The sequence below is a fragment of the Python bivittatus genome, unplaced genomic scaffold (assembly GCF_059951505.1).
Source record: "Python bivittatus isolate LINGU-HERP-01145 unplaced genomic scaffold, Pbiv_v1 ctg000850_np1212, whole genome shotgun sequence".
Classification (NCBI taxonomy): domain Eukaryota; kingdom Metazoa; phylum Chordata; class Lepidosauria; order Squamata; family Pythonidae; genus Python; species Python bivittatus.
Window position 1 is genome coordinate 3,762,213 of NW_028277112.1, and position 12,860 is coordinate 3,775,072.

The 12,860-nt window shown below is 38.1% G+C and overlaps 1 protein-coding gene across 4 annotated transcripts in view; it reads left to right on the forward strand.

The window, feature by feature from the left end:
• Window positions 1-12,860, forward strand: part of AP3B1 (adaptor related protein complex 3 subunit beta 1) — a 175,155-nt gene that overhangs the window by 143,971 nt on the left and 18,324 nt on the right. For all 4 annotated transcript variants that reach the window (XM_088130397.1, XM_088130399.1, XM_088130400.1 and 1 more), the window contains one exon: window positions 11,153-11,250. In XM_088130397.1, coding sequence (XP_087986523.1) covers window positions 11,153-11,250 — 98 coding nt within the window. The remainder of the gene's footprint in view (window positions 1-11,152; window positions 11,251-12,860) is intronic.

Here is a 12,860-nt window from a genome sequence, read left to right on the forward strand (position 1 = left end):
TGTACCCCTTAAGTCGGATCATTATCAGAACTAAAGCTGAAATTACATCCATATCTGAGATCTCTGAAAGTCATATTGTAATTTTTATAAACTTCTACTCTGAGAGGTAGATGATATCCTGCTTGCACTAGTGCACCTAATGCTAGGAAATAGACATTGTTTTTAAAGTCTCTGTCTTCTTTAATTTTTCCCCGATAGTTGTCCATTACAACTGGTCTTTAAGTTTCCATTATTTCTGAAGTTGGATAGTCTATCATTATCTTTGCTGAAGTTCAAATTTGTCTGTCTCAATGTTCTGTATAGTTGTTGGTCATACTCTGTTTTTTGCATCTTCTGCCTAAACACTTTTTAAGGAAAATTTCTAATACTTAGTCTCCAGATCAACGTTTAATTCTTCTTTGGACCCTTTTACAGTTTTGCCCACCTTTTTGCTGAAGCTTTCTTAATTATTGGCTACTATAGATTCATAACATCCCCTAGAAATTAGTGTTCTTGGTGATAATCACCTCTGTGAGAAAAGATGGGAAACAGAAGACCAAATGTACTTTCAGTTCCAAAGGTTGCAGTAATTAGACATATTATTGTATATACATCAACATGAAATCAGAGCTGCCAGTTCTTTAGATGGTATTGGCCTTCATTTGCGTGAAGTTCTTTCCAAGAATCTAGGATGTTGTAATGTATCGGTGTAGTATATGTGCAGATCTTTGTAATTGACAGATGGAAATTTTGTCAATGTGCAGATTTTCTAAGTGCCATCCAAAGTTTTTTGGAATGGCACCCAGTGTGCTGATAACCACTGGGACCACCACCGGGTTATGCCATAATCTTTCAGCTTCAGTTTTCAAATCTTGATACTTTGTGATCTTTCCAATTCTTTGTCTTCTATTCTGCTATCCCCTGGTATTGCCACATCAATTATCCACACTTTCTTCTTTTCAACCACAGTTAAATTGTTATTAAATTTGATGAAGATGATGATGGTGGTGGTGGTGATTGGTCACATAGTCAGCCAGATGCTTAGACTGGATTTGGCATTTTTATCTACTTAGCCAGTCCTTCCCAAGGACCTGGGATAGGCAGATGTTGTTGATGGTGTTAAAGGTATCGTTGCAGGATATAAGCTGTTCCAAGTAAAGCTGCCTTTTGCATTTGACTGATGGTGATTTTGTCAGTGCCGATGGTATTCAAGTGGTGCTCCAGATGTTTTCGGATTGTACCTAAGGTGCCTATAACTATTGGTACTATCTTTGCTTTCTTTTGCCATAGTCTTTCTTCTTCTATTTGCATCTCTTTATATTCAGTGATTTTCTCCAGTTCTTTCTCTTCTATTCTGCTGTCTCCAGGTATTGCAGTGTCCATTATCCAGACTTTTATGTCTTTCTTATCAACAGTCGTTAAGTCTGGGGTGTTGTGTGGCAAGTGCTTGTCTGTTTGAATTCTAAAGTCCCATAGCACTTTAGCTTCTTCATTTTCTATTACAGTGGTACCTCTACTTACGAACGCCCCTACTTACGAATTTTTCGAGATTCAATCAGCTCCAGTCCCCAAAATTTACCTCTACTTACAAACTCGCCTCGACTTACGAACCGGATCCGCGGCCATTTTCCACTCGTTTCACGTGGTCCGCGGCCATTTTCCGCCCGTGCCACGTGGTCTGCAGCCGTTTTTCCGCCCTGCCGCATGGTCCGCGACCATTTTCCGCCCGTTCCACGTGGTCCGTGGCCATTTTCCGCCCGTGCCACGTGGTCCGCGGCCATTTTCCGCCTGTGCCACGTGGTCCGCGGCTGTTTTTCCGCCCGTTCCATGTGGTCCGCGGCCGTTTTTCCGCCCTGCCGCGTGGTCCGCAGCCATTTTTCCGCCCGTTCCACGTGGTCCACGGCCATTTTTCCGCCCGTTCCATGTGATCCGCGGCCATTTTCCGCCCATTCTACGTGGTCCGCGGCCATTTTTCCGCCCCTGACATGTGGTCCGCAGCCATTTTTCCGCCCTGCCGCGTGGTCAGCGGCTGTTTTTCCGCCCCTGACGCATGGTCCGCGGACGCCGGAATGGATTAATGGTAATTACATTGAACCTTATGGGAAAATTTACTTCAACTTGCGACCAACTCGACTTGCGATCAGAGTCACAGAATGGATTAAGTTCGTAAGCAGAGGTACCACTGTACTTAGTCTGTTTTGTGGTCCCACCAGTTCTTGCTTGCAGGCAAATGGTATTTCTTGGAGATATTCTAGTGCACCATTGTTGCTACTTCGTCATGCCATTGTTTGTAGTCATTCTGCTTGCAGCAGCTAACTAGGTAGGTCCACTGTTTCTTCAGTTTCTTTGCAGAGGCACCATTTGCTGTCTGTTGCTGTCTTCTCAATTATGGCTTTGTATGCATTTGTTTTAAGGTTCAGTTTTGTGCGGCCAGAATTAGCCCCTCTGTCTCCTTCTTCAACTTTCCTGTTCTTAGCCATTGCCAGGTCTTGTTGTTATCTGTTTTGCCTACTAGTTTTTTTGTGTACAGGCCATGTAATACTTTGCCTTGCCATGTCTCTTTTCTGTTCTTCATTTGGTCTTTCTGATAGGCCAATTTGGTCTCTTTGGTATTCAGTAAGCCTTCATGGTGTACTAGCTTCAGTGCATCTTCTTCACTGTCCTTCAGATATTCTTCCAATGCCCTTTTTTCTTCTTCACCTGTCTGGTGTGATTGTAACATTCCACGCCCACCTATGCTCCTTGGTATGTAGAGTCTGTCAACATTGCTGCATTCATTGTCATTATTTTTCTGGTCTTCCTATCCAGGGCTTTTAGTTCTGCTTGAATTGAGTCCACTATTGCAGCTGTATATCTAATGACTGGAATTGCCCGGGTATTAATCGCCTTGTTGGTATTATTATTTGACAATTGTGGGAGAATATAGGGCAAGTAATATTTAAAGCTAACATATAAAGCAGCCAAATAAGCAGCAGCAATTATGTGTGAGAATTAAGCACATTGTTCAGTTCAATGAGAGAAAGGCAAGGAATTCAGAGAGTAGCATATTTGTTTAAATGGAAGAAGAGCAGAAGGAACAGAGGGTCAGCCATTTTATTCAGTGGGAAAAAGACTTGGAGTTTGGAGGAATTCATTGAATTCAAAGCAAGAGAGAGGCAAAGACTTCAGAGAGTAATAGGAGATTTTGATTGATTGATTGATTGATTGTGCCTTCAAGTCAGTTTTTGACTCCTGGTGACTGCCTGGACTAGTCCCTGCAGTTTTCTTGGCAACATTTTTGGAAGTGGTTTGCCATTGCCTGCTTCCTAGAGCTGAGAGAGAGTGGCTGGCCCAGCTGGCTTTGTGCCTGAGGTGGGACTAGAACTCACGGTCTCCTGGCTTCTAGCTTGGTGCCTTAGCCACTATGCCAAACTGGCTCTCAAACGGGGAAGTTTCCCCCCCTCAAACAGGGGAAATAAGGGAAGTTTTAAATGCTTCAGAAGGAAGAACAGTTGAGGCACTGATAAGTGTAAGCCTTGTTCTTATTAACAAAAGAATGGCCTAGGCTCTGGCAACTTTATTTTAGGTAGATATTCTTTTCCTACACCTGCAATTGATTTACCAAGACCCAGGAATGAGTAGTGCAAATGGAGAGCTTGAAGGGGGATGTCCCTGCAATCTTAGTTTGGAAAGGTAATCTTTTAATATTTTTATTTTATGTAGCTACCAGAATTGCTGTATAGAAGTTGTTATTGAAGGGATTGTTGAAGGCACCCACTTTTCTTCAATCAGGATCTTTTTCCCAACTAGATATGCCTGCCAGACTTCATTTAATGCATAAGGGTACCAATTCTGACTGAAAAAGGAAATTATCCCCTACAAATAGTGTGAGCTAGTATTCCATTATATAAGTCTCCTGCACCTTGTTTTGTTTGTTTAAAACATTTTTATACTGGTTCTCATCAAATATCTTGAAGTGGTATCGAAATAAGAATAACCAGGAAGTAGGCTATGCTATGTTGTTGCTGAATTCAAAGTAGCAGTCTGGAAATCAGCTAGCTGAGGAATTAGGGGGAAAAGTTGCTAAAGAATTTATAGATTATGTAGTTTTATGTTCCATAAATTGAAACATATTTCAGATTTTCCATTTTCTTTGGGACTGGAAAGTTATCACTGTGCAATACTTTAACAACAACAGTTTATAAGATTCTTGCAGATTGTAAAAGAGTATTAAAACAAGTTTAGCATTTTCCTTTGCTTCATAGTAACAATACTTAGTATCAGTGGTGAGCATCTATAAAGGCCACTATGCTATTGGTATATAGTATGCTGATTTCATGTTAAATAAAGTAATGCTTTAAATTTTTCATTTTTACAAAGTGTTTGCATTTCAAGTGCTCCTTGCTCCATATAGTAATAATTCAGTCTCAGACTTAAGACCCTGAAAGCTTGAGAATTCTCTGCAGTGATGAATATAAGCAATGTAGCATAACACATTGATTTTATGCATATCATCATCTTTATGTTTTGGGAGGTCTGCTGTATTAGTGATATATAAAAACTGATTACCTTCTCCAACAGTGTCTAGTAATTGTTTATTATTTTCCTATTAGACAAACAAGAAAGATCAATATTCCTCAACACTGGTCTGTGAGTAACATCACTGTAAATAGATTTGCCTCAGACACCAGTGGTGTTTTCATTTTAATGATTTGAACAATGTGAACCCAATGACACAATTCAAACTAAGCACAGAGTTTAGAGTTGGAGAGAAAAAAACCAAAAATAATTGGTTTTCTCCTACACTAATTTTTAACACTTGCAATTTTGTGTGTGGGGGGGGTGCTTTCAAGTCATTGTTGACTCCTGGCGACTGCCTGAATTAGTCCCTGCAGTTTTCTTGGCAAGATTTCAGATGTGGTTTGCCATTGCCTGCTTCCTAGGGCTGAGAGGACATGACTGGCCCAAGGACACCTAGGTGGCTTTGTGCTTAGGGCAGGACTGGAACTCACGGCCTTCAGGTTTCTAGCCTGGTGCCTTAACCACTATACCAAAATACCAAGTATCTGATGATATCATCAAGTTTGTATTTCAAATCAACTGTGAATTACGTAAAAAAAAAAGAGTTTATCTTGATAAAAAGGGAATGGAATTTAATACTTTTTGCTATAGAAATATTTTATATGTTTTTCCTACACTTTTTCATTGGGACATATTCTTCCTAAGTGGAGCAAGAGGAATCTAGCAGTGAAGGCAGGAAAAAAGATCGGCAAAGGGAAATAGATTCTCTGTATGCACAGGCAAAGGGACTGGAATATGACTAATACCGAAGTACTAAATGTATAAGACTATAGGTTTAAAACTTCTCAGAGCCTGTTCACTTGATGGGTCCACAGAACTCAGTTTGATGAGACAATGTGTGGAGTGGCCACCCCATTTCCTCCATTCTAAGGACACAGCATCAGGTCTCTTCTTGTCATCTTTTCCTATGGAATGGGAAAATAAGCTGCTCAAGCTATTTAATGCTGGAGAAGACTCTTGAGAGTCCCCTGGACTGCTAGGAGGTCAAACCAGTCAATCTTAAAGGAAATCAACCCTGATTGCTCATTGGAAGGATCGATAATGAAGCTCAAGCTCAGATACTTCGGTCACCTAATGCGAAGAGAGATCTCTTTGGAGAAGACCCTGATGCTGGGAAAGATTGAAGGCAAAAGGAGAAGAGGACGGCAGAGGATGAGATGGTTAGATAGCATCACTGAAGCAATGAGCATGAAACTGAGCAAACTCAGGGAGGCAGTGAAGGACAGGAAGGAAGGCCTGGCGCAATATGGTTCATGGGGTCACGAAGAGTCGGACACGACTTAACAACTAAACAACAACAAGCAGAAGGTGTGTAAGTTCACCCCCTTTACTCAGAATTATTGCAGAAGCTTTTGCTGGACTGAATGGAAATAAACAGCAGACTACCTGTTTCTCTTAGCCATTCAGACCTGAACCCCAGTGACCAGAAGTTGTACCTTGTGCTGTTCTCTGCAGCCCGCAGTTCCGTTGTCAGCCCTCTGTGGTGGTGTGTTGCAAAGATAAAAGGTCTCTACCATGACTAGAAACTGTTTTCATCTCCCATAACCACTTGCACTATATGTCACAAGAAATAGATTTTTTTCTTACACTTTCTAAACAGGGCATATGTTTTATCTACACTGGTCTTTCAAATGACTTTACATTTGTTTGGAATATTTTATGCCCACGTTGCAACAAACAAATATGTGTGGCATTCATTTCATAGTTAGGGGAAAGTTCATCACATAAACCAATTCTGATGATAATTATTTCCTTACATTGTTCCAAAAGGGAGAACTTTGTCTTACATCAAATGTAATTGATCCTGAAGCAGTGTAATCACAATTACTCACTTTCTTAATTAGCCTGCCCAAAATCAGAAAATGGAAACCGATCGGCAGTGTTTAAATCAATAGCTTTGTAGTAAGGCTTGGGTGGAAAGGGAGATAATGGTAATGGGTAGATCAATTGGTTTAGATGCCATTCATTGACTGTGTGTTTTGCATCACAAAATCTACACTTTTAAAGTAACCAATATATTGGAGCTAGTAATTCAGTAAAAAGCAAACTGTATAATAAAGTAAAAATTGATAATAAAACATTTAGAAGTTTTTTTTAATTAAGCAGTTCCTTTTATAAATTATGGTAAAAGAGGGGAAACCTAACAGAAAGAATTAAAAATGTCTTAAAGGGTTCCTTGGTAAATGCTGCTTTTATTAGGCTAAGCTTTCAAGAAAAATTAATTTCTCCTTAATTAGAGAAAGAATCTTTAATTTAAAGGTTATACCTAATGCTTCTTTAGCAGAGTTAGGAAGGTGTTTATATTACATATTCATAATAGTACTATTCTTTATTTTCTGAAATCAGCAGCCCACACATTGTTCAGTATTTCAGTATATATTTTAGCACTACAGAGCCATTGCATATGTCTGTAATAGGTGACAACAAAATAAGTAATTGTGTTTGGCCTTAAAAAAGGCGTGTTTTTTTTTTAAAAAAAACCTTATAGTCATATAAGCGTTAGATGTGAATGTTGTGTCATTCTTGATACTTGGATAATTGATAATTTGGGGAAGTTATCCTCCCATGGCCAATCTCTGCAGAGTACAAGTACAGTAGCTATAACTGAAATCTTTTGAAACACTGCATATTTTATGAGTTTTCACCTGTTGGGTTTTTGGATGATCAGATGAATAAAAACATGTTACAATACAAGTTTTCTAATTTGAAAAATTATATTCCTTGCTATATTCCACTGCCTTGCACCTGTACTTAAACCCAGCTATCTTGTAATCTTATTCAGCCCACGAAAGTACAGTGGTACCTCGAGTTATGAATTTAATCCGTTCCGTGACTCTGGTTGCAACTCGAATTGGTCGCAACACGAGGCAAATTTTCCCATAAGGTTCAGTGTAATTACCGTTAATCCGTTCTGGCGTGGAGGACAGGGAGGCGGCTATTGCTTGGAGGGAGAGTCAGGGGCGGAAAAATGGCTGCAGACAACGTGTCAGGGGCGGAAAAATGGCCGCGGACCACGTGTCAGGGGCGGAAAAATGGCCGTCGACCACATGTCGGGGCGGAAAATGGCCGCGGACCACGTGTCAGGGGCAGAAAATGGCCGCGGACCACGTGTCAGGGGTGGAAAATGGCCACGGACCATATGTCACGGGAGGGAAAATGGCCGCGGATCCGGTTTGTAACTCGAGGTGGTTCGCAACACAAGGTAAATTTTTGGGGCCGGAGCTGGTCGTAACATGAAAAATTCGTAAGCAGAGGCGTTCGTAATTCGAGGTACCACTGTATTTGGAGGAAAAGTACTTGGGGAAAAAAATTACAACTATGCTGCTTTTTAAAAAATGGAGGAATCATTACTTCCCCCAAATGTATTCTGCAAGCTTATTCAACTTCAGCTTTTGATAGAACATTGGTTGTCCCAAAGATGTAACTTGGGGCAAGCTAAGCAGCACTTAATAACATGCAGAAATTTGGAAAATCACAACATTTTCGCCATAGACAAAGGACTCCTAAGCAGTTTTTTTTATTGTATTGTTAACTCTTCTGGAACAGGCAAGTTAGCTACTTAATATTTTCTTTAATATGTGATGTAAGCTTTTGGAGTTGTTACTTTCAAAGCCTCACTGATCATATTCATTAATGTTTTACAATCTTTTCCCAGTAAAATTTATTTATTATTTACTTACCTACTTATTTTTCATTTTTGTGGCCCACCCAATCCAAAAACTCGGTACAGATGAGTGCCCAAGACATTCAAAGGTATAGTGGAAGAAGTTGTATTGGCAGGCAGAAAGGTACTGTCTGGATTTCATTTATGAAATACCAGGAGAGAGGATATTGTATGGACCTCAGGCGGAGCAAGTTTCACTGCAGGAAACCGTGAACCATATAGTGGTCCTAAACTCACAGCTAACAAACACTCTCTATAAACAGCAATGTATTTTAGCATTCCCAGACTGCAGCTTATTTTAGTGAACATATCAATTCAAGCAAAAGAAGGTTTCATATCCACTTATCCTGAGGCTATGTATTAAATGGGTCTAGCAGTTTCATTTTTCTATCATTATTACATTTTACTCTTTTAAAAATTTGGGCAAAAAATTAAATCATAGATTGATTTCATGCAGATTAATCAGATAGTTAAAGCATACACTGTATAGTTATCACATAAGATTTTTGAAGTAGGTTATATTGTAATTATAGATTAGAATCACATTTCTAAAAATAATTAATCCTAGATTCACTTCAAGATATTAGTTTACTAAGATAATGTACTAATGATTTGTTTAAGTATTACAGGTAGTCCCCAGGTTACAGATGGCCCATAGTTAAGAATGGAGCCTACTATAGCAAAATTTGAGTTAAATACCCAGTGATTTAAGTTAAATATACAATGGTTCAAGTTTATTACACAATAATAAGTATACAGTACTATACAGTAATACTGTTCTGGCTTACATACAAATTTGACTTAAAGACAGACCTTGGGAACGAACTCATTCTTAAACTGGGGACTACCTGTATAGTGATTTGAGATTAGTTTTTACTTTTATGGTAATCTGCCATATATACTACTTAATAAAACAAGCACAGCTTTTATATTTATCATTTTATGTTGCTTATCTATTGATCAATTTAATTTCATATTTCTAAGGTCAAAAGACTATCTAAACCAATAACAAATGTTTGAGATTAACTTAAATACTGTGGATATTAATCAAATTGATTTTTCTGTTAGAAACTATTGTACCAATATTTGTAAAGACAATAACAGGGACTTCCCATTGATTATAGACTTACTTATTATTAGCATTATGCAGTAAAATAATATTTTCATGCATCTCTAACACTCAGAAAGCATCCTAGCCTATCTGACAAGCATGTTATTATTTTAAATTGTCCAGCCTCTATTGTGTGAGGCCTCAGCAAATGACAGCACCTTATCAGCCCTGGCTGATATCAGAAAGGGTTAGAGCTGGATTACTTCTTGGATGGAGACTGCCAGAAAATTCTAAAGTTGTAGATTTAGATCAAGAAATTAAAAAAAAAAAGAAGAGAGCAAACCAAAAGAGAGAGCGCACCAGTTTGGTTTAGTGGTTAAGGCACCAAGCAGAATACTGAGTTCTAGACCCACCTTAGGCTGGCTGGGTGACCCTGGGCCAGTCACTCCTCTCAGCCCAACTCACCCACAAAGTGTTGTTGTTGTGGGAAAAATAGGAGGAGGAAAGAGTATTAGGTATGTTTGCCACCTTGAGTTATTTATAAAAATAATAAAGGTGGGATAAAAAAAATCTAAAAAAAAGAAGAAGAAAAAACCCAGTTCCGTACAATTGCCATGATGCTACATGGCATTTCCATGCAATCACCAAAGGTTGAGCTCAGCTTGAAGGAGTTTTCACCTGTATTATTATGGGAGACCACTACATTTGCAGAATTAATAAGTTGTTAACTATGTTTTATTTATATTTTACCTTTCTTCTGAAGTGTACTTTTTTCACCCTCTACACTAAATTGTTAATGTTTTCTGATTCAACTATATGGACCCTTAAGTTCCTAAACACATGCCTGAATTTCCAGATTCCCAGGCACATAAACCCTGGATCAGTGAAAGTCATGAACTGTCTTTACAATTACAGACTTAATATTTCAGGTATTGATTGGTCTATATCATAAGATGAACAAAAATAGTTCTTTTACTCTCTGTCATGTGTATTTCAGACTGTCTCATCTGTTTCTCCTATCTTTTCACAGTGACTCCTCACGCATATTTTCACCTTGCATTTTTCTTTTAATTATTTAACAAATAAAGCTGTACAGTCACTTAAACTGCAGACATGGGGTCATTGTGAGGCTGTCCTAGGAACCTGAAGAGGCACCTGAATTTTTCTTCCAAGTTCAGAGAGAGGCTCTGAATCTAATCTAAGAAGGAGAAATCTAATACTTGATTTCTCTGCACATACCTGAAGTTATATCTGCAGTCTTTTTAGAAGTATTCACATTAGATAGGGAAAGCAAGGAGGATTGGGGAATAAGGCACCGGGGAATCAGGGTGGTGTTGAATCTTCAGGATCCAAACCTTTTCTACTATGCCTGGGATAATTTAGACTAGCCCTGGCTCTGGTCTAAATTCCATTGTTAGCAATAGAAATGGAAATTAATTTTAAAAACAATACTAGGAAAAGTAACCTCCTTCATTTTCATCCTGCCATTTTGTCATAGGTAGGATGCTGGATTCATAACATCCTTCTGCCTTGCTCAGTTTTTTGGATACAGTTTGCCATTATTGGAGATAGTTGTACTTGTTGGGCTGCTTCTAAATCCCTATATTTTAGCTTTGTTTTATGGTACATAAAATAGGAATCATATGCCACAGGATTATTGAGCTGATGAATAATAAACCACGAACAAATAACCTAATCAGAGAGAAAAAGAAAATGAACCTAATAAATAAAAACTATGCTGAAAATTAAAATGAGCCTTTCTCTTTCCCTTCCTCCATATTCTGGTGAGAGTGAAATTATATTTACAGTTTGGAAAAAATCAGTTTTTATTCCTTTTTTCATAAAAATGGACATACAATTTTCATACAATTCTCACTTGTCTGTGTTTTTTTCCGCAGTACAAAGGATGAACAGTTCAGTGTTAGTATTCAACCTCCAGTTGGAGAGTTACTTTTACCAGTAACTATGACAGAAAAAGACTTCAAGAAAGAAAGAGGTGAGAAATAAATTTCAAATTAGATAGTTTTTTGCTCATCTGCAAATGGTGTAAAAATTATTTTATTTTAAAAAATTGTACGCATCCTAGACATCTTCCATTCCAGTGTTTCACATTCCAGAAATTACCGATTGGGCTATATAGCCCTACCATCAAAAACTCCACATCCCCCTGAAGCATCTTCTTGGATGGGCACTTCTCATTTTCCTTTCCCCTCTTTCTGCCATGTAATGATTTTACCACAAATACCGAAAAATGGTGTTAAGCCAGAGCTGCTCATTATGTCATATTAACCAATATTAAGGTAGTGTTCTGCTATTTAGCTATAATGGGGATCTCTGGTGTATAAAAGCCACTATTTTTGCACTGTATAATAAAAAATGATGGTTTTATGCTCAAATTGGTGTACCTGGCTGCATAATATCTTCAGCTACGGTAAAAAAAGGTTTATGCACTTAGCTGCATCATTTTACGCTAAAAGTTTTGATTTTTTACAATAATAATTTAATTTTTTTAAAAAAAACAAACCCAGAGGTTGTTAATATACCAAAATTTTACTTGGCTTACCTGCATAAAATATACATGAGAAGCTCTTGTGTATTAAATAAAAATTTCTTCTGAGCTGAACTCTGCTCCTGGCGAAATATCCATGCAGCTTTCTGTTGCATGGAAATTATTTACCACTGTATTCTTCTGGCATGTTTTTTAATTTCTTAACCTACCCTACAGCACCAGTATTCCCTGGTAGGTCCCCATCCAAATATTAACCAGGCCTGACCCTGCTTAGTTTATGGACCCTGTTTGCTCCATATTTCATTCTTTATTATTCATTAGCTTCTTTAAATGGTTTATGTGGGGTTATATTCTCATATTGTCAGTTCCTCCAGTCTAATATATCACATTTTTTCCCAGAAAATTCAAAAAAGTGTTTTTTTGTTAAAGAAGTCAAGCACATCAGAATAATGCTGTACATGTCTTTCCTTCTTGCATTCAGTGGCTTGAAATAAATGATGAATAGCTTAGCAGTTATTTCACTAATTTTAATTATGATTATTTTCATGCGGTTGATACCTGAAATTAAAAATAAGGCCAATAATTTCTTTTTTAATCTGTTGATAACTATTTGCTGTTCTTACTTTTTGCTGGCCTAAAGCCTACTTTACGTGAGCCCAGCAAACCAAGGTGAGTGAGCATCTGAATTTTCTCATATTTTTTGTGAACGACTTCCTTCCACCTTCTCAAATTGCCATCCAGCAGCATAGTTTTAAGCAAAATGGGATATTGTACTCTGTCCCTCTCCCGTTCTTGTTGTATGCTTGCTTGCTTGGTGTTTGATTGAGTTTTCTATGCTTAAATGTGACTGAGAGCTTTTTTTTCCCCATGGCCGGCCATTCAGAACCATGAGTGCATAGAAAAAGTGCACTTTGAGAATAGCTGTGGCCCTCTATGGAGTTGTTGCCAAAATTCCTTTTTCTTCTGCCATTTTACTTCTGAGGTTGTTGATTATTTGTCTGAATACATCTGGCAGTTGTTTGCTATGTTTAATAGAGCAGAAAGGCTACTCTGAATAAGCTATTTGAAAATTTGTTTATATGAAGTATTTGTAAATC